Source organism: Falco peregrinus, chromosome 6, assembly GCF_023634155.1.
Source record: "Falco peregrinus isolate bFalPer1 chromosome 6, bFalPer1.pri, whole genome shotgun sequence".
NCBI lineage: Eukaryota > Metazoa > Chordata > Aves > Falconiformes > Falconidae > Falco > Falco peregrinus.
Window position 1 is genome coordinate 58,176,007 of NC_073726.1, and position 26,225 is coordinate 58,202,231.

Consider the following 26,225-nt stretch of genomic DNA (forward strand, 5'->3'; position numbering starts at 1 on the left):
TCCCTCCTACCACGGCTGCAGCCAAATCCTCTCTGTTGTGGTGCTCTGGAAAGCAGGGCAGCCAGCGCCTGCAGCTGGGGGCACGTGAGCGTGAAGCCATTTGCTGGTGACACTCTCCAGGGCTGGGGTGACTCTCTCCCTTGCGGCTCCGTGAGCTGCCACCCGGCCAGCTGAGTTCTCACTGCTTCCCCAGCTGAGCCACTAAAGCAGTGAGATTTAAAGAAAAAAAAACCAACCAAACAACAAAATTGGACTAATAATTAAAAATTAACTATCCCTGCTAAACAGCATATTAAGCCATGCCCTTACACAGGGAACAAATGTATCTGAGCAACAAAAACAAACAGCCAGCAAGCCAAGCTGTTGGTATCCCCTTTCCAGCTTTCTAAAAGGTGTAGTTTTATATTGAATTCACTTCGTTTCCAAGCACCCTGGTGTTTGGAAACAACATGTCCATCCCCCAATCAGCTAACCTGCTGCAGGCATCGATCAGGAATCAGCCGGAGTCAGCCCCTCTGCGAGACCCAGGGCCTGTCACAGCCCTGGTTCCCACTGAGCGATGCTGCACGATGCCCGTGATAAGCACTGGGCATCCCTGACATACAGTGAGAGCCTGGAGAAGCAGCTTATTTCCAGGTGATTCTACAGCCCCTCCATGGTGCATCTCCCCAAACAACACCTGTTGGTGTAATGACATTTTGCAAAACACACAGGATTTACTTGGCATTAGATGGCTTGCATGCTCCTGGTTCAATACGGCACTTAAGGCTCCCTATCCCACATTCAGGATGCACGCTGCACATACCAAGATCCCTTTTGATGTCTTGAAGGACCCTCTGAGAGACGGTATACAAGGTTCACGGTGGAGCCACGTGGTCCCTGCACTCAGCTGACTGTCAGCGCTGCTCCTGCAAATGAGGGTCTCCACCACAGCCTGGTTTGCTGAAGAGCCAACCCCTCACTCACAGAGGCACTTCAAGCTCCCACAGCAGAAGTTCGTGCTTGCCAAGGAAAAAGGTTCTGGTTTCTGTCAATGCTTTCTTTAAAAAACCCACAAGAAATGAAGAAATGCCATTTAAATTACTTCTTAAAGTAATACAAATGCCAGTAAAAGATTTTGTGTTGGAGGCAAGAAAAATAACATGGGAGAACCTTTGACCTAGTCAACTCTCATTTCTTAAACTCACTCGATTGCCATTGGCCTAAGCTTATATACTTATCTCCCCTTCTTGAAAAGCTGAAAGTTCAGGCATTCTGGCAATCATGTATTTTTAGATTATCACCTATTTGGGCACAAAAATACAGCAATCACTAAGAATGATAAAAATCCTTAACAGAGAATTTTAATTACTAGAGTGGCACGTTTATTCCAGGCCCTTTATTCCAGAGAGAGAAGCAGCAGAAAGGCATTAAGCATGCACAACACAAATCTCTAGTTTTACAGAGACTCTTCCACAAGAGGAGAATTGAAATCATTGGTCTGATGTGGAAGAGAGAAAGAAAAAGGAATGTGCTGGATCTAATGATTTTATGGAAACCAACCTGTGACATTTACAGTCGCTATCTCTAAAAGGGACCAGGAATGGACCTGAAGTGCAAGACACTTAAAAAGGTAAAAAGTGAAACAGCTGTAGATGGCTTGTGAAAGGCCCTTGCCAAAGGCACTGCTGAGGCCAGATGCTTAGGATGATTCAGAGGAGGACCACGCTTTGATACCAAATAATGGGAACAGTCAAAATTACACTAGACAGGTTTTAAAATAAGCCAAAACAAGGAGGTCATGTTCTCTCATGCACCATGCTGAAAGTAGCCACCAGAGACATTTCTGCAGTGGGGAAGGTGTAATTTGGGGCTCCAGGGTTTTCCACAGCTTTATTTGAAAAAGTGGGTGCATCCAAGGGAGGGAAGGTGGTGACAAGGGACCATTTAAGGAGCAGTGATGCTGGTTCCTACATCCACCAGCTCTTCTGAGAACTACTCGGCCGGCAGCCATCATTACCTGCTTGTGTGCCTTCATGTGCTCATAGTCACCTAATCTGACCTGGGCCCACAAAATCAGGAATCATTCCCCAAACCACCCAAGGCTCCCCCTCCATCTCCCTTCCCAGGAACACAGTCTGCCAAGGTGGGAAGCAATTTCCCTCATCTGTTTTCCAGTGGCCCCTTTGCCCGGCGATCAGAAATAAAAGCTGCCACACACACACCCTTGGTTTCCTTTCATACTTTGTAAATTTTTTTATTATTATCTCCTCCTTTTAAGCATCCCTTTAAGGGTGAAATGAAATCCAATCATTTACAGAGAAAATGATTTCAGAATGTACATTTGATTTATCCTTACAAAAAGTTCATTATTACTTGCTCTTTATAAATTACAGAGTGGAAAGGAGCTTTGCAGACACTCTTATTTTTCCTTTTTTAAATTTTTTTTATTTTATTTTATTTTTGGCAAGTCCACGCATTCTTTTGCCAAAGCAGGGTGTTCTGGGGCTGCCCCAGGGGCAACACCACCAATAGGTCCAGGTGGACCCCAGGCTCAGAAGTGCTGATGGACCACCTCCAGGATGATACTACATCATCATCCCATCCGTACAGGAAGGAAAAAACAGTGGTTTGAAATCTTAGTCTCAGATTACTTCAGATCCCTTCTTAATCTGTTATCTATAGTCCCCAAAGCTTTAAATGTCAGTGTATTGCATTAGAAACAGCTCTTCTTTCTTGGCGCTGGATCTGAGCCCCTCCTGCCACCCCCTTACCTCCAGCTCCCCCTCCCTTTCCATAATAACAGCAAGTTTGTCCAATGAAATCCGAAGGGAGGTTGGGGGAGGGGGGGGCACGGCACACAACGGTGGAGGGATTCAGGATCCATTCTCCCATTCACTTCCCTCCTTTCTCACCAAGGTTTGAGGTCAGTGAAGCCAGGATGAGCCATCCCTTCCCTCTTCATCACCAGTGTTCACTAATCGGACCAGGAGTGACCCCGGACACGTGTCTTCACAGTGCAGAGGCATAGCAGCCACGGAGATTGCTGGCAGGAGCTGGGAGACAGGGGCAGACCCAGGGGCTGTTCAACAGGGGAAAACACACTACTGTCCCACAAGGATACACCAAGGGGGGTGGAGGGGAACAAATACCTATTCTGCTCCGACGCTCTCCCTCCATCCTGACTCTTATGTTACCTGGAGGCCACAAGGTCCCCCTTTTCACCTGCCACAGAGACATGAAGAGCAGGCTGGCCTGAGCTGCGTGACAGCGAACACTTCAGCAGGACACAGGGAGAGAAAGCAACAGCAAGAGTGGACTTGAGCATGTCACCCTTCATTACCAACCACACAGGCACAAAACCACTTCATCTTTTCTGTCCATCACTTGGGTACAGCATTACCCCCAGTCCTCCGGAGGGGCTGAGATGGCTGACCTGCGCGGTTCCCTCTGCTTCAGCAAGTTCACCTGCTGCAGGTCACCAAAGCCCATGTCCTTCCCTTCACCTGCAGTCAAGGAAGACGACGCGTTCCCCAGTCCAAAGCCCTGCAGGGGCACACAATCCCATTTTTAGGTGGGAGGCACACAGAAAGTCAATAACAGGTATGGGCAGACAGAAAGCGAAGAGCAAGGCTTGGCAATGCCACACGCTGCCTCACCTACTATCCGGTCCTCCTTTGCACCAATTAATTAGAAGGTGGAAAGGTGCTGGGGCAGAAAAAACACAGAGCTGAAGAAGGCTGCAGGGAAAGTCTGGCAATGCTTTCTCTCTCTCCACTGGACAGCTTCGCTCCCACAGGCAGCGGGCACATGGCTTCGCTGCTCACGGCTGCAGCAACCAACAGACTTGGGCTCTGGTGGCCTGATCCCAGTTCCAGCCCAGGGGTTTTTAGCCCTATGCCTCCTCAAACCTCAGGACTTGATTCAGACAAGATAAAGGAGCCTCAACACTCACCTCAGAGTTCAGCACTAGGAAATGAGGATCTGATCCAAACCTGCCTCCTCCTCTGCCTCTTGCCACTCCACACCCCCACATGCTTTTGCGGTCCCTCCCATGGAGGTGGTCTGGGAGGGTGGCTGGCCACCAAGGCCCTGGCACAGCAGCACACGCAAGGCTGGACAGAGGGCAACCCACCACCTTGGGAAATCACTCTGCACAAGTCAGCTTGCTAGTCCTCGTCCCCTCCAGGAACAAGGAGGATGATTTTTAATGACAAGCACTCTAGCCCCTAAGGATAATAAACACAGGGTTAGCCAGACAAATTAGACAGAAGCATTGACTGGTTTGGCCTTAAATCAAAAAATGTTTAAACAATTCCTGAGAAACAAAAAAGAACGCATTTCATCTGTAAAGCCCCTTCCTCCCACCACAACAGAAGTCTGTTTTAAATTTAATTTTCTAAGAGTAAGGAAGTAAGTCCAGGAGAACAAGGCCAGAGTCCTGCAGAAAAGACCCAGCACTACTGTTCCAGCAAGACCTTCTGCTTCTGCCCAAGGGGGCAGAAGGGAGAGGCAATTCAGAGGGAGAGGTGGAGAATGATGGAACAAACAGTGGATGAGAGAGGAGCGAAGGTAACAGGCTGTACACTTCAGGAACAGGAGATCCAGATATTGCAGCTGTGGGCTCATCTGAAACTCCCAAGCCAAGGGCCATACCCAGCAGTGAAAACGTGACTTGCAGTGCACTAAAAATCCCCCAGGATGCCCATGCATGAGAAGGGCTGGTACCAGAGGAGAGGCTGCTCCCACTGTAGAAGATAACAAGGTGCAGCCCTAGCACACATGCACTTTAGCCCCTGCTTCACGGGGCTCTGCTGCTGCCAAAGCACCCATGCACGGACTGACTTGTCTTTCCTGTCTTCAGCAAGGCCTGGCACTGGCCTTGTGTTCTTGTCACAAAGATAAGGCAAAGCCAAAGGTCTGAGATTAGATCTTAGGCTCCCTCCAAGAGTAAAAATGAAAAACAGATTCTTCCTTCCATACTTTTCTGCTACTGAATCCCACGAGCTGACACACCTGCTCTCCTCTGGCTGCCCCTGGGGAAAGCATGTCCCCCTTGTGCTGCAGCCTCAGTGCTACCGCTCTCATCTTGCTCAAAGCAGACTCCTCCTCTCAGCTGGATCCCCATTTCTCTATAATCCCTGTACACCGAAGACCTCCATGCAGCGATCTGGCACAAGGACCCTGTGACTGCGACAAGACTCCGTCCTGCTGCATCAACAAACCTGCACTTAGAAGAGCCACAGATTCCCTTTGGGGGAAGAGCATTCTGCCTACCAGAGCTCCTCCTCCCTCCACTAGGTTCCCAAATGGGACTTTTCTACCTGTGGGGAAGACACAGCAGAAGTGAGAACGCCTTTTTTTTTTTTTTTTTTTTTAAATCAAAGTCCTTCAGTTCTTCTAAGCAGGCATTATGGCTTAGGTGTGGAAGAAGCTAAGCTCAGTTTGATCAGAAAAAGAATGTTCATCTTTATTCTGTTCCAGTCTCAGTCTTATTAGGCAATCAAGTTATTGTCGATGTTTTTTACTTCTCTAGAGATGTGGATAGGAGGGCTAAAGAAAGATATACAGAGATGGGAATGAGGCACAAGGCTGGGAATAGGTTGGACAGCACAGGAATACGGACCCTGATGGAATGACTTAATGGCAATGGAAACCCTCCTGCTTCAACACAGCACTCCCGATGTCAGGGTCACTCTTCCTTATGCCATCATTTTCCTCCTCCTCCTCTGTATGATCTTCACTACTATGCTTGGAACATGAGCCAGTCTTTCCACTGCAAGGCTAACAGAGCAACTTCACCATGTTTTTCACCCTCTGCCCACTACAGCCCAGGCTCCGGGCACTCCATCAAGCCATCTGCTAAGGAAGGGCGGTATGGGTGGAGATGAGGATCTGCGTCCTCAATGAGCTGAACCAATAAGATGGGCCAGATCCTGACCACCCATCACTGGCAAACTCTGAGCAGACACTGGCCCAACCAGCTGCAACTAGTGCTGTAGATTCCCTCTCCTCTGCACAGTCCTGTCTGCACAGCCCAGGCTGCACATGCTCTCTGGATGGCACGATTGTCCCAAAACAGCCTCTTGGTCCCCGGGAAAGTCTGCCTATGCCCTCTTTCTCCATGAGCTCCCTCACACCCTAAGAGCAGACGGATCCTGTGCCTTTGACAGGCTTTGTGTTTCTCCATAACACCCACTGCTGACTCAGAGCTTTGCCCTTCTCCTTTCCCTTTTACCTTACAGCAAGATGAAATGGCCAGCACATGTAAGCAGCGACCCTGCAACAAACAGAGCCTGCAGTGTTGCAGAGGCAGCCACAGAAGCACGCAACAGTGCTATGCAGAGCCAGTGCTCTCCCTGGCCCTTTCCTATGAATTCCCCAAAAAGTCATCCATGCCAAGACAGAGACCACAACTTCTGGATACCACCATTTCCTGAAAGCACACACACCCCTAAGCCCAACTATGTCCCCTTCCCCCCCCCAATATACCAATACTGGTATCAAACGCCCACGTGCATACCAAAACCATGCATGTTAGCACTCATGCACATAGGAAACCATGCACTTGTAAACGTACACTCCCACCATCTGATTAAGTACCCTGCAGCTCACCCCAGCTCCAATAGAAGCATGTACTGCAGGGAAGATGCTTCAGCTTCTGTGGGCCAAGCCAATGCAGTGTTGTGGGGGCAGGGGTGAAAAAGGAGTTTAAAAAAAAAAATAAATCTGCTTTCTCCTCTGCTTCCCATCTGTCTGCTCCAGGATTGGTAGAGCATCAGGACAAGATACAGCCCAGGACAGATGCATTAAGCCTGTGGGACGAGGCTGCATGTTGGGGAGAACACCTTGGAAGCAAAGGATTTCCCTTCCCCAAAATACTCTGAATATAGAGGTATACAAAAAATAAACGCATACTGAGATGCTTTTGCACATTCACTCATCCAAAAAAATGCCTGTGACACACATCTGCACACGTGACCACTCGCATCAGTTTGTGCCTGCTGACTCACACGCTCACTGAATAGCCCAGACTCACATCTGTGCTTGCTCCAATCCACAAAGGATGGGAACAGCTGCCCTCTCTCCCCATGGGACCCTCCCGGCCTCCCCCGGAGGAAAATCCACCAGCTGGCTGCAGAGATTCTCTCCAGCCAGCAGAAGAGGTCCGGGAAATGCAAGACAGTCTTTATGCTACTGCCAGAGTAGGTCCCAAACATCTCTCCTCCTCCTGCCCAGGCCTCCCTTCCCGTTACCAAGAAATTCACATCCCCAGACATCACCCTGGATGAAGGGAAGAAGAGAAGGAAGGGAGGGAAGGCAGAGATCCTGGAGAAATGGTACACCCCACCCAGAACCAAAGAAAACAAAAAAGAAAAAGAACAGATGAAAACACCCGACTCCTTCCCTTTGTTGTGAAGTTCTGATTTCCCATGTGAGCCCCAGTGGCCTCACCCAGTGCTCTCTGCTTTTCGGTAAGGGTTCTCCAACAAGTAGCGGAACCGCTGGTAATTCTTGAGCAGGTACTTGGGAGCATACATCTGCTCCTTGGGGTCGGCAGGGGGATACTCCTGCGTAGTACCATCGAACCAGCCACCAGTCCGGATCAGCTCCCGGATATAGTTGAGGTCTCGTTTATCCTCATAGTCACCCCAGCGGGGGAAGTCCCCATTCTGGGCCGACACCAGTTTGAAGTAGATCCCCTCTGGGGTGAAACACCAGGAGCAGTGCCAGCCAGCAAAGTGGAGGGGGCTGCCCAGCGACCACTGCACCAGGATGTGTCCTGTGCTGTTCTCATACTGCCGAAAGCCAGGCATGGTGTAGTACTCACGCCGCCGCAGACGGATCCCGTCGGTAGCATAGACAGCCTGGAGCATCCCCATGGTGCAGCCTGAGACCACCTCCAAGGTGCCTGGCTGCTTCCAGAAGAAGCCATAGAGCGACTTGCGCATGTGAAAGGCAAAGGGCTCCGTCCAGCCATCGTAGAGCTTGAGGAAGAGCACACCATCACGGGCCGGGATCTCATCAGCATCATCAATGATGAAGACATCATCTGGGCGCAGGTTGCGGAGGCGAGAGATGCCATCCCGGGTGAGAAAGGTGCGCAGGTAATCGTCAGCGATCCAGCCGTCCTGGCGGCCGCCGGGGGGGAAGTGGTCCAGGAAGACGTAGAGCACCTTGTGGCGGATGTAGTCGAAGGAGCCGTTGAGGAGCATCTCACGGAACTTGAGGGGTCGTGGCTCTCCATAGGCTGTGAAATTCGACTCGCACACCACGAAGGCGTCCACCACGTCTCCCAGCTCGTGGAAGCGGACATCCAATAGGTCAAACTCATGGTTGACGTTGATAGCATTGATGACCCGCCGGGGGATCTCCCGTGGCACAAGGCGGTCCTTGGTGGGCAGGTTGGAGTACTGGACCACAGTGGGGACCCCGCAGCTGGGGCCGTGCCAGCCCGGCAAGCACACGCACTCCACCCACTTGCGCCGCTTGGTCCCACTGGCACTCAGCGGCTTGCGAGCCGGCCGCCCCGAGGCTGCGCCATCCGCTCGCTCCTCCAGCCGCCCTCCCACAGGTGGCTTCTCCAACACCTTGGTGCCTGGTTTAAAGCAAATGCCACCGGCTTTGGTACGAACAAAATATTCTGTTGTGTCTTCTGGCAGCACAAACTCGACTTTGTGCAGCTCTTCACTGGCTCTGCTGGGGGGCAAGGGCTGGAGCAAGGGGGAGTGGGAGTACAGGGGTGTGCGGAGGAACTCTGCACCCCCTGGCTCAGGGCTGACCTGAGGTGTGACAGGGGCATTGTTCCAAAAGAAACTGGAGACAAGGTTGGGACTAAGTGAAGCCAGCTCCCGGGGGAAGGTGACATAGGAAAGGGCCTTGAGGAAGTGCAAGAAGGAGATGAGGCAGAGACCAGCCATGCAGAGAGTCAGAAAGAGCTTATGGCGTCTCATCTTCATCCTGTGGAAAAGCCATGAAAAGGAAAGTCACATTCAATAGTTACTGAGGTGCAAAAAGTTTACCACCGGTAGAAAGCCAGGCTGGGGGTGGCAGACAGCTGGTCCAAATTCAGCATGCAACTTCCAAGACTTGAGTCCAAGAACTACTCCCCCCACCCCCTGCCATCTGAACTGGGCGTTTTGTCTTGGGTGGGTTACACCAAGCTGAACCTCTTCTAGATCAGTCACAGTCTTATAAACTCACAAAGACAAGAAAGGCAATGGCAACAGGATAGAAAGATGGGAAATCCAGAACGATGATTAATGATCTAGTGAAGTCACCACACTTCATAGATTTGTCCCCATTTATTGATGGAAACAAAATTAACATAGGTCTCCCCAGGCCCTGCATCACCAGAGGGTTGAGGGCAGATGAAGAGAGAGCAGAGAGCAGGACAGACAAGGCAAGAGTAAGGGGTACACAGCTGAAACATGAATGGTGCAAGAGAGGCAGTTCTAAAGGACGAAGATCATTAGCCAGGCTGCCAGAGCCAGAACCTACGCTGCTCAGATCTTTTCAAGTGTTTGCTCAACAGGCACCCTAAACCCCACCTTTTTTCCTAGGAAAGGTTAGCCAAATTCACACAGGGAACAGGAGAAAAGAATAAAATTAAGATTATCTCACTTTCACTCTTCTCCCCTCCCTCTCACGTCCCCTGTATCTCCAAATGTTGCCCTTTGCTTTTTGTTTTCTGTGGACGAGATGCTGAGGTGTTTTGCACCTGGATCAGGTGGCTAAAATAAACGCTTGGCTGTCTCCGCTAGTAATACTGTGCCATCATGACAGATCTGTGTCAAGCCAGCGGCGCAGAGCCCTTCTCTCCAAGTGCAAAATATTGCCTTCATCCTCTCCCTACAGCATCTCCCCTCCTCCAGCTCAGGCATGGAGAAGTGATTGAAGACTACAAAGGACAGGGTGTGGGGGGAATGGGGGTGGAAAAAAGAAAGAAAAAAATAAGCTCAACCAATGCTTTGCCAAAGAAAAGCAGAAAAGGTGCTCACCTGCTGTTTAGGGAAAGGAAGGTTGGGGTGAAGGTGCATGGGGAAACAAGGTCACCCAAAAGCCCTTTACAACGCACAGGCAGTCCTCCCTGGAGCATGAAACCCCCCGTGCAGCAGCAGGTGAAGAGGCAGAGCCCCCCTTGGAGCCCCATGCATGCACCTGCACCGCTGTGCCCCCTGCGCAGCACGCTCGCCCGTGGCAGCTCTCCGCACCCTGCCTCCTGCCAGGGCCAAAGTTCCTGAGACGCACCACAGACGCTGTGCCATCACTTATAAACTCTCCACCCAGCACGCAATGGTGCCAGCAACGCCTTTCCAGGAGGCAGCCCTCCCCCCTGGGAGGCACAGGGGAGCTGCCCCACGCCACCAGCCCCACACAGGGGCTGTCCCACTGCCCTGCACTGGGGCTCCCCACAGCCGACACATCATGTGGGAGCAGGGGGATGAAGCACCCAGCCCACTCCCGCTGGTTCAGAGGGTATTAAGCAAAATACAGCGAAGCATGTTTACTGATTAACTTGGAGAGAATTTAATACTGAAGTGAAAAGCCATAAAGCATTCAGACAGATGGCAACTGCCCAAAGGAAAACATATTCAGCGCTCTACAGATGGCTCGGATACTGACTTTGGTAGAGGGGTTGTCTGCAGTTATACCTTACAGCTCAGCAACAAGCATTTTTGGACACTTTGCGGTCACCTTTTTAAGTGAGAACCACTGTCCACTGATGCCATCCCCCATGCTCGGGTGGCGCAGTGAGGAGTCCCATGTCAAGCTCTGAAGGGGAAGACTGCAAGTCTGAAGCTGGTAGAAAAGTTAAAGCAATGCCACGGGAGAAAAAAAATAAAAGAAAAAAACTCAAGAAAAATAAGAGATAGCTTGATCCTATTCATTAATGTGTATTACAGGGGTTTTTCAGGTACTATGACATGACACAGGCCCGCAGAGGGGCCAGGTCCTGGTTTTCTGTGCCCCCAGGATGCCATCTTGTCCCGTGGGCTGGGAAGGAGGAAATGGTGGCTGTCCTCAGGGGTCCACACCAGGGCAGGCCCTCACCTCCTCCACCCACCTGCCAGGGCTCCACAGCCCAACCTCATATGCCTGGTCATAGCCCAGCTGGTGAGCAACCATCTTTGTGGTGGCCTAGCCGTGACGGGGCTGGATGTTCTGTTCAAAGCCATGAAGGACCATCTTCGGGCTTGCCATCAAGCTTTCTTTGTGGGGGCAAAACAAGGGGCTGAAGAAACCCCCCAAGAGCCCCCATTGTGTCCAGATTTTTTTTTTTTGGGGGGGGGGGGGTCTTAAGGGTCCATTAATGTCTTGATAGAGCAGCGAGATCACTTGCAAGGTAGAGGACTCTAGTGCCTTTTCCTTGCATGTCACCAGTTTTTGTTCCCTCTTGAACTGTGGGGAAGAGAAGGGCACAAAAAAGCTGAAAACACTAAATTGGTAGCAACTGGCTGTCAGGAGAAAGCGTCCCTCACTGGTAAATGAGTACAGCTTTCTCCAGTCAGGTGTCCTGCCCTTTCTCCAAGGCATTACCTCCAGACATCAGGTTGCTCCCTCAAACACTGAAACCTGGGTGAGATGAATGCCTGGCCTGCTTCAATAAAGCAATCCCAGCGGTTGCCAGGTAATGCTGATTTCACTCCAGTTCCTACAGGACACACAAATGCAGGGCAGCCAGCTTTGGGCTGGCCCAGGACAGAGGGCAGCTGCTGAAGGAGTCACACAAGGCACATCATCATCTTCTTCCCAGATGGCTTTGATGTTCCACATGCTACAGTAAATTCGCAGACAAAGGTTGTAACTCTTGACATTCAAACCGCTTCACTTTCTGGGATGTGGTGTGCCATCTCAGCATAGCAGAACACATGGTTTTAGGAAGTACGGCATATTTTCCTCACTTGACATTTGCATACATCAGTATCTGTCAGGCTCAGCACACGGCTCTGCAGCTCCTCACCCCCCGGGCAAGGCTCAGCCCGTGCACAGCTGCGCTGCCTCCCGCTGCTGCAGCCTGGCCTGGGCTTGCACAGCCCTGCCCTGCAGCTCTGCCCAAGCAAGCTGGCCCTGCAGTACCCTCTGCTGTTTTGCTGCTGACATGTCCCAGGAAGCAGTTTTTCCACTGCTCGGTTGCCTTTGTTAGGGAGTGGGAACAAGAGCACATTTCCCATCTCCTCCTAAAAGGAGGGAAGCAATGCAGCAGGCTGTGTCCTCCTCAAAACCTCTTCCCCCACAACCACCTCCATTCTCACATGCCAGGGATTCCCCTGCCAAGGACTGGAGAGCAGTCATGCAGTCTTGGGTGGGCCCAGATGCTAAAGACCATCAGTCACATAGCCCTTCCCACAACGTCTGATCAGCAATGCAGTGAAAGATATGTCTGCGCAGTAGCTAATTGGAGACAGAGGCCAGCAGGGAAGGAAGACTGTATTACCCACCTTCCCCATCCAGAACGTTTACATGTGGTGGAAATGAGAAAGGAGGTACCAGTCAGGGAGGCATCTCTGCTTGTCATAAAAGAGCCCAGCTACTCTGCCACAAAGCAGCCATCAATTACCAGAAACATAGAAAACAGCAAGAAGAGGTTTTTCCCTTCTGACAGTTTTGAGTGAGAAGGGGAAAAGAGTCAACTTGATCTCAGGGAGAGTGATCAAGTTGCTGTCAGGTTAAAAACAACAGCAAGAAAAGCTTTAATGTTCAAGTAGAAGAAAAAGCCAGGAGTATGGACGGTCAGCTCCATTAAGACAAAGCTCTTTAGGGAACATGCAGTTATAAACTGCTTCCAACATTCAGTCTTGGCAAGACAAGCTGAAAGCTTCTTTTTGTAAGGGATCCCTTTGATATCTCCTTGCTTGAAGTTATGTCTCAACCATGCAGGAGAAGGGCTTTCAGAGAAGGAGGAAAGCTGGAAGCGGTATGTATATGAGTTATCCCCAGGCTCCTGTTACTGTTTTACTTTGCCATTATATCAAGTGGCCAGTTGATTTATACCATCCTGAAATCACATCCTGATTTTTCAAGGAGCCAAAGATACACACCACTAAGAGCTGGCAGTTAACCAGTCCTAATGTTCTCTTCTGGAGGACACTGGCAAGAAGCCACTGGATGCCTGCTGCCCCACACTCCATCTCTTTAGGGCATGGGACTTAAGACTCCCTAGACCTCTCCCACAGTTACAGAAGAAAAGCTGCTGTGGGGGACAAGTCAGTGTAGCCGCTTGTGGTTTTACCCTTAATACAGTGATGCTCATCTCCTCTGCCTAAAGTTATCCCGTAACACCCATGCAGTAACATATTTGCCCATCACTCAGACACTTCAACACAAAGCAACAATTCAAATTGGAATCACTTTCACATGGCAGATTAAAATCCAGCATGACTTCCATCCCCCACTCCACACTGAGGGCCAAACTCACTTCTCTGCTCCAGCTAGAAGCAACGAACAGGCTCCACACTTCCGAAATACTAGCTCTACCCGTCATCCATAGGGAACAGGAATCACAACATGCATTGGGGTCACAGTACCTCAAAACACTAAAATCTCATGTTACTTATCCTGCAAACACCTACAGCAGTAAGGAGAAGCTATAAAACCTACTATTTGTCTACAACGAAAACGTGACTAGCCCAGGGACAAAAGGATCACACTTTGCTTAAGGATAGGAAAAGAATATTATATTACAAAGCTGCACAGGAGAGAAGTGGGACGTACCAGAAGGTAGCTAGGGCTCAGCATCTCTGACATGAAGGATGCCACGGTGTTTTCAGGGAGTGCAAGCTAGAAGGTGGTCAGCAGGAAGTTCTGACAGTCACAGTACAAGGCAGTTTGAGTGCAAGCAGGTCCATATTGGCTTCCGTTCAAGTTTCAAGGACCAAATAAAACATTCTTCCACAACCTTCATCAAGAGCTGCTGCCCACTGCACTAATGCAATACAGCAATACCTCACGCTACGCATTTCCTTTGTAGCTTCAAGGCAACTGACCACAAAGTGCCACTGACTTGCTGCCAGCAGAACCAGCTGGAGCAAGCCATCCAGCACAGTTACTCTTCAAGTAAGGTCAGGCTAATGGAGAGTGAGGCTCTGCCCTAAGCATCTTCCCTCCCTTTCAACAGGGAGGCGAACAGAGATAAGGTGACCACTCAACAGCGTGCCACCATAGCATCCATTTGACTTCCAGAGCTGCCATCTACACACCATTCATGGGTGTCAACAACCCACGAAGAAAACTGGATGGAAGCGGGGGGGGGAGACAGCTAAAGGGTGAATCTACACAAGGCTAAGGTGAGGTTGGCCAGGGAGCAGTGAGAGGAGAGCACAGCTGAGAAACACAGGCATTGCCTTCCCCTTCCCAGTGGAGGCAGACACATGATGCACATGTCAACCACAAGCCTCCAGATCGTGTGCGAGACCTTACCAGGCCTCAACTGACCAGTAATATCTGTGGTCAAAAAGAAAACAGGTGTCTTCTCCTATGCTTTATTGTAGGAAACCCAAATGCTCTGTGCCAGTAGCTACAATCTGCTGCATACAGAAACTAAGATGGATGCAATACAAAGCCTCCAGCTTTTTAAGTACTGTGGCTGCTCACTACTTCATCTCCTGGAAGCACAGTACCTTTGGACTCCACACTTTCCACAGGCTGTCACTGTTTCGACTCTTCTCTCAAGTGTCCTGTCCTGCTCTTTGGTGGACTAAGCCTTGGTTATTTTAGATGCCACATCTCCAGCCACAGCAAGATAGCTGCACACTCTGGGACAAAGCAGCTTTTGACCCTCTGTACATAACACAAGGGACCTGGAGATAAAGTGGTCCTTGTTGACAGGATTTTGGCTCAAGACTGATCTTCCAGAAGTCAGCAGAATAGACCAGCATCTGAACACCTTCAGAGTCCATTATAAAACCTTCCACTTGAACAGATTGTTCCTACTGTAACAACCATAATACTAATAGCAGCATAATTACATAATTCTCCAGCCCCCAGTTTAAAAGAAGAACTTCTCAGAGAAGACTCTACTGAAGCCCAATAACGGCCTAAAAGACACCAGTTTAATTTTATCCAAGAAGTACTTGAACATCACAAGGGTACAGTACTGCATGATAAAGAAAACTTCAAGCTAGATTTCCAACTCCACTGGAATCTATCAAATAGTCTTTTTTGTATCCTTCAGCTGTACTGGGCTCCCTCATAACTAATCGCCTCCCAGATAAAGCCAGTCTCACCATAAGAATTCCCATGGTTCCAGAGATGCCTCAGCATACTCTGATCTGTCAGACATTCTCAGAAGCCACAGTTTTCATTCCTTAGCACCACTAATCTAAGTGCTCTTTCCACTGAAGGACAAGTGGCTCTTCTATCTTCTCTCCTTCGTTTACACCTGATATCCTGGAAGAACTCTTCCTCAGTCCTGCCTACTGCCTCCTCAAAACAGCTGGTTCCATGAAGACTGCTGTGATGGCCCTGGAGATTGCGTCACCACTTGGCTCCAAGCTCGGGGCTTTCAGGACATCAGAGGGTGAGCTGAGGCACTGCTCACTGCACTCTGCAGTACACACATGCACACCAAGGATGCAAGGACATTCTCCCAGCCAGATACAGTACTGCGGCTGCTCACTGCTTCAACAGTGCAACTATTACAGCAGGGCAAAATTGAGTTGGCTAGTTCTATCACTTCTTGACTTTGGTTATCTTACAGGGAAAGAATGTTCCATCATGAGACGAGGAAGGAAAGGAAAAAGGGACAAAGCCACACAAAGAAGCAACTTACGCCCTCAGACAGGCCATGGGGTAATCAAAGCAGCATGCAAGAACTCCCATCTAGCCTCAGTATCTTACAGAGAGGGACAGGGAAAAAACATTTTGTCTGATGATAAAAGAAAATCATGCTTTCAGAGACCTCCAGTGAGGCATGTGGTAACACAGGCTGTTGTTTCATAGGTTCTCCTCCCTCCCTCACCACCTTCACAGCTCACCACCCCCCAGTTGTACGAATTCAAGTTGTCAATTGTATGAAAGTCTGCTTTGGAAAGCTAAATCAGCAGCAGATCTAACTGGGTTAAAAATAAACTTTTAAGAAAACGCCTAGGCATGAGAACAAGCAGCTGACCAGCAGAAACTTTCTAAACTATTTCACCAGCTCACTTCTCACCCAAACTGTGGTATCATGTAGATACAACCTCAGTCACTCAAAGTTACAGGGCTTTTTAAAGCGCTGTTCATCTAACCAAGTCTCCAACAAGGCCCCCAATTCAATGACCATGAGCCCACTAACTCCTCCCAGCAGCATCAGGGACGGAGAAAATCTCAAGACGGGATCTGGAAGAAGCAGCAGCAGGTAACTGCCTTCAAAGCAGATCCTGGCAGGCAGTCCATGTATGCCAAGAAAGTGGAGTACAAATCACAAATCCTCAGAACAGCACCAAGACAAGCAGTCAAGATTACTGGTTACCCTCATAGCTGAGGGTCCATGGGTGAAGACCACATGACAGACACGTGCCAGACTATGAACATAAGCCCTGTGCAAAGGAAAGCAGGAAAGTTCCTGGGAACTAACAGCCCAAGCAACAGGGAGATGCAGGCTGAAGAGCCCAGAGGAAGGTGAGGTGGGTGCCCTGTGGGCTCAGAGCGAGGCAGTTAGAGGAAGGAGGCAAGAAGCACTTGATGCCATGGTGATGGGTACTGTGCACAGACCCACGCAGGCAGGCAGAAACCACGCTGCCTCCAGCTATTTTTGAAGCGGGTGGCAGTTGTTTGTGCATCCCGGGGATAAAAGCTCTCCAAGACGGATCAAGGGGGGGGGGAGTGATTAAACCCCAGGAAGACAATAAATAAAGAGAGGCCATGGAACAGCAGCAAGATCCTAGCGGCCACGGAGAAGAGCTGGCCCTCCATCCCCGCCCTCCTTCCTCCCCCATCCATCACCAACCACTTGGGGTTTGGCAGTGTGCTCACTTTCCCACAGTAGCCGATCTATTACTGTTTGGAAGAGCAGTTCCCAGCCTCTTCCTTCCCCTCCTCCCCTCCTTTCAGGCCACAGGGGTCCCTCTTGGCAGCCCCCGGATCCCCCTCTTCCCTGAATTTCTGGTGACCAGCCAATCCCATGCAAAGAGCATTAACCCCTCTTCACCAGGAACAGCTGGAGAAACCTGACTCCATCCTGAGACATTTCTCTAGGGTGTCTCTCCCTCCTTCTCTCCTCCCCATCCCCGACCCCCTGCTCCTTATTCTGTCACCTCTTTCCCCTTTCCTTTTATTTCTCAAAAACTAACTCCAGCCCTGGGAGTGTCACGTCTTGCTGAGACTGTTACACGAGCCCATGGGAATTTTTCTTGGACCAAGAACAGACCCTTATTTATTTGTCTCTTCTGCCTTTGTTCTTCATTTCCTCTTTCAAGACTTAGGCAAGACCTCGACACAGTGCCGTCTGGATCCCCTGCTGCCACTTCACTTTGTTATTATTTTCAGAAAGAAAGTGCTGATGGGCAGAGAGCTCTTCAGTGCCCTGCCCCAAGGCAGAAGTAAATCAGCCCGTACTCCCACCTCTGGGGTGGACAAAGGGCATGGGCTCAGGGGCTCTGCAAAGCACCTCCGGCTTGCAGAGACAACCCCCTGCTTATGTTATCCTTCTGATTGCAGCATCACAGCCCCTCGGATTAAATCCACACAAATCAAATCTTCAGCAACAGCTCTATGCCGGTAACAGGCATATGGTACAACAAAAAGGGGCAGTTTCCCAGAATGAAATCAAAAGCCTCCTAATGCACTTAACTCAGGGTCACATAAATCTCTCTTCTGCCTCCCACAGACGGCTGGATCTTGTTTACAGGCATTGCAGCAGGCCTGGGTCTCAACAATATGTTTACTTCTTCTGCACAAACATACCCTTTCACTAAGCAAAGCAGTACCCTGATCTCCAGATTAAACCAAGGGGAGAGAAATGGGAGCAGGTCTATAGGCAAAGAGGGAGAAATTAGTGAAACCAAATGCTGCCCTGGACATCACAGAGGTCTTGGGACCATTTGTCTTCACATTCTTGCCTTAGATTGCCTTATTCCTTGAGAAAGATGAGGAAGAACTTTGCATTTAGCCAGTTGCCAACATCCCTGACAAGAGCTAAAACCATTCAATGAAAGAATGAGTTTTGTTTCAGGCTGAAGAACCCAAGAACCAGGCCAGGGCCAGGTGGGACAGCATTACTTGTCCAAGGGACATCTGGAAATTGTCCAGCCAGCTCTTCCCCAAACGCAAAAGCCACAAACTGACACTGTGCAGATAAAAACAGGGAAGCTGAGCATTTCTGTCTACTGTACTGTTAAGTAGAGCAGTTTACTGCCACAATCGCTTGATTACAGGCCAAGTTCCTTTCTCTCTCCACCCTCAGCCCTTTCCCTTCCCTTCCAGGTCTTTAATAACACAAACATTTATATTGAACTCTGTTTCTGAGAAGTCAGCTGCCACAGCCAGGTCAAAAAGGAAGGAGAAGAGGAAGACAAAAACTGTGTAAGCACACCACAAAAATTGGTGGTGAACAAGAAGAATGTGCAGGGCAGGGAGCTATCGTCATGTTGAAGTCACCAAGACAAGACAGGCAGGAGTGGGACAGCCCATCTGCATGGTACAGCAACCTGCCATAGTGAGGCAGAGGGGCATAGTGTATTAAGCTCATAGGTAGCTGGTGGGGGTGCTCAGCCCACCCAGCTCATCTTCATGATGCTCTTCTGCTGCAAGAGCCAGTAAAAAGCTGCCCCGGTCTCCCTCTGCCCTCAACTGGTTGCTCTTCAGGGTTTAATTACTGAGAAACGATGGGAATTTCAGCTGCACAGTTTGCTGCTCAACCACCTGATCTTTCAAGTCTTCAGGTTCTTATGATTTCTTGTAAAGTCCAATGGACCATATCATGCTAAAGCTAAAAAAATACTTTGGCAGGACAAGATGGGCCTTTGAAAGAAAAAATGCTCTCAAGCATCTGAGTATTTTAAAAAACAGTCCCAATGATCCCTGCTTCAGACCCACAGTACAGCACTGTAACCGAGTCAGGCACCATATCCAAGCACCCGATTCCCTGTCTCCAGCTTGACATCATCTCTTTACTGCAAAGACAAGGGTCCAAACACAGGAACCTCTCACAGTTCCAAGCCACAGAGATGCTCCACAGTACCACACACCTGAGTGATGTAGAAACCCAAACTGGATTTTCAGGGCAGTTCAGCTGCAGAGGCATACGTGAATAAATACAGGCAGAAAGGAAACCTACAGCACTTCCTCATCACTAAGTGATAGACTCTGGATGCCTGACAAACTCCCCTTCCCTTCCCTCCCCCCCCCCCCCCCCCCCCCCCTCCCACCCCAGCACTCACGGGAAGCAAGAAGACTCTGTTCCAGAGCACAACTGCACTATAAATAATTCAAGAGACTGCTAAATTATGCAAAAGCAATCCCATCATCCCTCTGGCCAAGCTGAATGCAGGTGTGGTCAACCCTTGCTCCAGAAGTTGCTGCTAGATAGGGATTTTGAGGCCACAGAGGCTCTGCGCCAACAGAACATATCTGAGAGCACAGCAGCCACTTGCTAAGTCAGGCCTGCACCAAGCAACAGCATGACAGGAGGTATCTGAGGACACGGGGCTGATAGGGGAACAGCAATTCCTTTAACCCACCTGTTCCCCAGAGACCTCACACAGCCCCAGGAGACCAAGCAGCAAGATCGTGTCCCCTTCAAGCAGGGCTGCTCGGTACATTGGCCGCGGGGAGCTGGGGAGAGCCGCAGCCGGGCAGCACCGGCACAGCCAGGCGCGGAGGCGAGGATTACTGGGGCAGGTGGGAAGGAGAAAACACTCCAGAGGCAGGAAAGGAGGAACACTTTTACACTAGCACAAATATCGTACAGGGAAGGCCGAACTGAACGCAGAGAGAATTGCAGTCTGCTTTTCGCTCCTTTGCCTTTGGGAGATACTGCCTCCCTGAGCATCGGGGCCACCGAGGTTTCCCTCAGCAACGGGGTCACTCAACAACAGCGTGCAGCTCACGCTGATCACCTCAGGGCACCGTTCTCCTGATTTACCCTGCCCTTTACTCTGCTTCTGAGCCAGCCCTCGCACCACCAGCTCCACAAACACAGCACCTCCTCGCACACAGGGAGCACCCCCTGCTCTCAGCCTCTGCACAGGCAAACGCGTCTCCCCAAGCCCTACCTTCCCCAGCTCCCGCCGCCTCTGCCATCGGTCTGTGCCCAACATGCTCAGTCTGCGCAGGCCTCCGTCCTCCTCCTTCTCCCCTGCTGCCCAGCCAGAGGAAGCAGGAATTGAAAGTGCTGCCATAGCCCTCTCTTCAGCCTCAGCAAAACCAGCTTAAAATCTCAGGGCTCTAGTTTACCTTCCCCTTCTTTCTTAAAGGGCTCAGCATCCAGGAGAGAGACTTCCTTTCATGCCTCTTTGCCATACTGCCTCTCTTGCTTTTTGTTCAGTTCCAGTATCTGCATGCCAAAACAGGGGATCCTAACTCAGATAAAGTCAGCGTAGCAGATACCTGCGTTTAGATCGCAGGTTTCACAGCTGCTGAAGCCGTTATGCAGCGGGTCTAATTTGCATTAGTCTTTCGGTATGCTTCAAATCTGCTTGCTGCAGCTTTGGTATCATGCAAGACACAGTCAGCAATATCCCAAGATAAAATTTACCCCAAAGCCTTAAACAGATGACAGTTTGATTCTCCTTGCTAACCCTGGCCCAGCCTGTAAGGATTTACACACCAAGGGGAAAACAGCACTCCAAGGGAAAGGCAGCAGGGAGCCGGGATTATAGATTAGGCGGCAGATCAAGAACAAGGCGATATCTGCAGTGAAAAGGGCAACAGGATCCAAGCAGTGACTAGAAAGTTATCGATAACCCCTGGCACAGCACCCACACCCGGCTGTTCTCTGGGATTTCCAAGACAGCCGGCGGTGAAGGAAGAATGGAAGTGCTGTGCTTCAGTTGCTGCTCTCCTGCGGAGCCTCTGTGTGCACCAACAGGCACATCGCCACCTTGCTCCACACCTCAGTTTCCCTGGGTGGGAAATGGGAGAGAGACTTTTCTACTCCAGGTAAGGGGGTGGGCTGGCCTAATTAAAAGCAGCTTTATGGGTTGCTTCAAGGCCCTTGGAGAGAAACCTTGTCATAAAATGCAAAGACTCAGATGATCCTCAGAAAGAGGAGCTGCCCCCACTGCCTCTCTCCCCCTGGACAGCCATACCCACCTCTCCTGCTGCTTGCAGCTTTTGCATTACATGCTGAAAAAGACTGCTGGCAGAGCTCAGTTTGGTCACACCCCACAGCCATGGCCGATTTTTTTTGGGGGTGGGGGGAGAACCCTATTTAGACACAGGCCTCGCCACTCACCTAGCTGGGGAAACAGGGAACATTAACTGATCTCATCAAGCTGCCTATCCAACCTGGTAGGGGTGTTATTTCATTATGAAAGGCCAAGGCCCCCACAGCGAGCAGCTCGGGTAACTTTTGCTATCCTAAAGCAGGGAATAATCACTTCCTAGATCATGGCTCAAGAACAAGCCCTGACTTTTTGTAAGGCAGCCAGTTCCCTTCATGCTGCTGCTTCCCTCAGCCTACCCGATGAAAGCAAGCTCAGAGTGCAGTGCTGCACTCCCTTTCACCCATCAGCTCCACCGGGCAAGTTTCTGAGCACGGAAGTACACCTGCCCTGTCCCAGGTGTTCAGGGGTTTGAAGAGCAGGAGGTACCTGTTGTGCTTCAGGAGGAGCCTGAAGGAAGTAAAGGGTTTGCACAGCAGGGAGCGCAAAGAATTCTGAAAAGGAAAGTAAAGAAACCATCTTTCTGCCTTCCTGAGAGCTGCAACCAGAGTCCATTTCACAGGGAGAAACATGGAATGCTCTTGTGCACCCTACATGGCTGCTCCAGCAAAAGGCATCTCCTCCCACCTCCTTCAGAAGGGGGAACTCAGCAGCAATGTGGCTGCAACTACGCCCTGGTCCCTAGGACAAGCTGCTGGTCCTGGCACCCCACACAGCATCGCTACTATGGCACAGTCCAGTCCCAACCACACACTCTCCTAACTCTTATCAAAACACCCCAAACCTGACCTGGAGCTGCCCACGATACCAAGCTTTCCCCCTTCACGCAGCTCTGCCAATGCTCCTCAAGGCCAGCCTGCAGCACTGACCTGACAGCACACTCCATGTGTGCACTGCAGATGTCATCACCCTTCCAAGAACATCCAGGGTGGGGAACAGTGAGCATTCCTCAAACATACCCCTATGTCCCCTTGTATTGCACTGCCCCATGTGCCCACCTTCCCCAAATTTCAGATCCCACTGTAACACTTTGTTGCAATACCACAAGATGCCATCCTGTTGTCAGGGCAAATGCAATGCAGCCTGACCTTTTGTTGCAGAACTGATGGGTGATAGGGAAATGCAGGCAGGGACAACTAGCCACTCTCTTCTACAGTCAGGGCTGGTAACATGAACCAGCTGTTTGAGGCACCTTACACTGACCTAAAGATGTGAAGATCTTGTGCCAGTCAGTACCCCTCTGCCTCCCTCTCTGCCAGAGTTATCGTCAGCTGTACCAGCCTTCGTTAGCACCACCTCCTCGAGCTACATCCCACTGATTGGGTCACAGATTCTAACAATGTACAAAGGGCTCATTTTAGAGCAACTAACTCCACCTAAAACCTAATCAGCCTTTAGGAATGAATGCTGGCCCAGCTTGCCCCATCTATCCATCATCAAATTCCCCCACTTCCTTCCTCCACCTTTATGATCCAATGCAGGGACCAGGGGGAAGACATCAATATGTGATAGCTGGTGCACCTTAAAGATGCTATTCTCAAGATAGGAGGAAGCTCAGACACAGCAAGCCAAAAACTCTGCTCTGAACCCTGTCATGAGACAGCATTTATCTGTGCTTGCTGACAGGTCAAAGCAAGGGAGGGGCACAGGCAGAAACTTCTCTGTCCCAAGGTGTCCTTCACACACTGAGCACGCACAATAACATCTAAGCGCACTGTTCTGACAACTGCTGTACCCACAGCTGTTTATGCACACCACCTTTATTGCGGGCAGAAACTCTAGAAAAGTACATGCGTTCCACGGTAAGCACACCCAGCAGGACCTGTGTGCATTGCTATGTGTACCCAGCAACCACCCACCTATGTTTGTCACACAAGCATCCCTTAAAAGACATGCAATAAGCACGTGACACCAATCTGGCAGGCCACAAAGTCACACCATACTTAACCAGTCGTGCGTGGGAGAAGGAGGAGAAAGGTAAACACAAGGCATATGAGAAACGCACAAGCACACAAACTTCATAGGTACGCTCCCCAGGCAAACACACCAAGTGTATCTGTGCTTGCTGTCGTGCACCTGGCCTAGGTTAAGCAGGCTCTGTGAGCACAGAGCACCCCAGCAACACTCCAGACCAGCTATCCCTGCCTTGTGTTGGGCACAAGTACTCTAGGTAAGTGTTTACAGCTAGGAGCACCCCCTGAAGCTAACATCCATGCAAATACACACACTATTTCCCATCTCCTCTTCTTGACCTCCTTGCTAAGGCAACCCCTGCGGGCCACGCAGGCAACTCTTCCCCATCTTATCAGCATTTGCAGGGAGGGAGGCAGGTAGCAGCTCAGCCCCTGAACCCAGTTTGGAAACGGTCCCCCACATTCTGGGCACCTCTGATGGACGTAAGCCTCAACAGCACCTAGGACCAAAGGTGTGCCGGCATGAAAGGCAGCAGCTGGGCCACCACATTAGGAACAGAGCAAGAAAACTCACCTGCACCTAGCCTGAGTCCTTTCCTTCTCCCAAGGATCTAATTGCCAGATCCAGGGCATTAATAAACAAGCTACGGAGGTGCAACAGAGTCCTCCCAGGGAGGGAATGTTATACCTTGCAGTGGATTTCTTACCACTACTGCAAAATCACCCAAGGGTATACAGAAGCTATAAATCTCTGAGGGACTTTTATGACATGCAGTGGCAGAGTTGAAGCTTCACTCCTCTTCTGCAGATCTCAATGGCTTTCATTCAAAGCTTGCTTTATAACACTACAGGGAGCCTGGAGGCTCCCCAGGAATAGCTCAAAAGACCGCTCTTCCACCCAGCTTGGAGGACATGTTCCCAGCACTACTACTGAGGCTGAAAAACCAGCGCAGGTGCTATAGCTGTTTTTACTGGGGGCTTTAGAAACTGGAGATGTGCTGGGGAGCCCACAGTTCTCCCTCCCCTCTGAGATGCCTCTCTGCTGTCTGAGGCTCAAGCAATGGCAGGTCCTGCTTGATTTCAGCTCTTCTCAGAGGAGCTGGCAGCAACCAGGCTTCAGCAACAAGGGCTTGCAAGTGTTCCCTAAATCACAGGCTCCAGCTCAACTGTAACACCCTTTCTGCACGTGGGATCTACCGAGCACGAGAGCCACCCTTCGGGGAGGGGTCCTGAAAAGTTCCTGCAGACTCACACATTGCAGGGGGTGGGGAGACGAGGGCAGGAGTTAGGTGGGAGTTTGAAACTGTTCGCACGGGGCTGGGGGATCCCAGTGACTCAAGTCATACTTGTTAGCAATGGTGCCACTGCATGTTTTCACGGGCTTGAACTTCCCACTCAAGGGGAGGGATTTGGAGTTAACTGGAGGGCCATTCTCTGGGAGGGGAGGCGCTCGGCACCCACGCTGTGTGCTGGAGACAGGGCAGGCTCTCTCCTGACCCAAGCTGCGCCTTAGGGTGGAAGGAGGCGTGCGAGACCCCAGCTTCAGCTCTGGGAAACAGGCAGGGCTCCGGGAACCGCAGCCTGCAGAAATACCCAGAGGAAAACCACAGGCTGAGGCACCAAGGGGAGCCTCTCTCCATCCCGCTCTGCACTCCCTCCCTTGCTGAGCTGTCTCAGGAAGCCTAGAGCTGCAGCAGATGCCATGTTCCCCATCACCCTTGTCATGCTCACCCAGGGAGCTAAACTCCAACAAGGACAGAGCTCCGCCAGCCTGTGCCACTCCAGCAGGACATACATCTATTTCCAGCCCAGCAGCGACCTGACAGCCCTGCATGAGCAGGGAGAACTTGGCTGCCCACGTCTCTTTGCAGCCAGCCCCCAACGGGGGGATTACAGCAACCTGACATGGAGACAGAGCAGGGGGAGAGGGGACGTTTGATGATCATACGGATCTATTTGTATGTATGTTTTCCCTCCCACGCGCACACTCCTGTTACTCCTTCTCGCTTGCTGCAGGCTTGGCACGCATCCCCAGCCCGTGCCCTCCTCGCCTGCCGAGCACGGGCAGCAGATGGGCCTCCGCTGCAGTGCCCCGGCCGGAGGGTGCCTCCATCCCCGGCGAGCCCGCACCCGGCAAGGGGCTTGGCAGCATCGCCTCCCTCCTCCCCACCGCCGATGCTCCCCCTAGCAGGGGATGCCGGGATTATTGGGGGGGGGGGGGGGGGGGGGAAGGAAGGGGGGAGACTAAGAAAAAAATAACACTAATATAAATAAATAAGGAGCGGGAAGGTGGGGGCTCGGCGGGGGAAGCCTCTTTGACAGTGCCCGCAGGGAATGACGCCGCACCCCCGGGGCCGACGCACAACTTGCAGGTGGCGGCAGCGGCGGGTGGGGGACGGACGGGGAAGGGGAGGGGGGTCCCGCCGCCGCTGCCCGCAGCGCCCGCAGCCCCGGGGCAGCTCCACCGGGGAGGGGGTGCGCGCCGCCCCCCGCCGGCCCAGCCCCGCCGCCCGCCCGCTCACTCACCCCCGGCCGGCGCAGCGTCGGTGCCCGCCGGGCCCCCGGCGGGGCGAGGCTGCCGCTCGCCCCCGGCCCGCCCGCCGCCCCCCGGCATGGCTCGGCGCCGGCCGCGGCGAAGCGAGGCGAGGCGAGCCCGCAGCCCCCCGCCGCCTTCCTCCTTCTCCGCCGCGGAGCGGAGCGGCCCGGCACCTCCTCCCGGCCGCGGGAAAGGATGCGCTGCGCCGCGATGCCGCGCCGAGCCCCGCCGGCAGCGGCGGGCAGGGCTGCAGCAGCCCCTTTTGTGCCGCCCTCCCCGCCTGTCTCCTCCCCCGGCGCGCCCGCCCGCCCCCCGGGCCGCCGCCGCCGCGGGCCGCCGCCGCCGCCCCCCCCCCGGGGCCCGGCCCGGCCGCCCCCCGCCTCCTCGCACAAAGGAGCGCCTTGTGGGGGGGCGGCGGCCCGCGGCAGAGCCGAGGGTGCTGTACGGAGCGGGCTGCGGTAGCGAGCGCCGGGCCAGGCGGTGCCCCCCGAG

General features: G+C 51.7%; 1 protein-coding gene across 3 annotated transcripts; it reads right to left on the minus strand.

The window, feature by feature from the left end:
- Positions 1–2,206: 2,206 nt before the first annotated feature.
- Positions 2,207–25,979, minus strand: MGAT3 (beta-1,4-mannosyl-glycoprotein 4-beta-N-acetylglucosaminyltransferase). Of its 3 annotated transcripts, none has more exons than XM_055807752.1 (2): positions 25,724–25,979; positions 2,207–8,940 (listed from the first exon to the last, which is right to left on the minus strand). In XM_055807752.1, exon 2 carries the CDS (start codon positions 8,937–8,939, stop codon positions 7,431–7,433), a length of 1,509 nt encoding a protein of 502 aa, XP_055663727.1. In that variant the 5' UTR covers position 8,940; positions 25,724–25,979; the 3' UTR covers positions 2,207–7,430. The 3 variants fall into 3 exon arrangements, with proteins under 3 accessions (XP_055663727.1, XP_055663729.1, XP_055663728.1); XM_055807754.1 differs by lacking the exon at positions 25,724–25,979 and adding an exon at positions 20,175–25,350; XM_055807753.1 differs by lacking the exon at positions 25,724–25,979 and adding an exon at positions 19,341–20,151.
- Between the last annotated feature and the right edge of the window lie 246 nt (positions 25,980–26,225).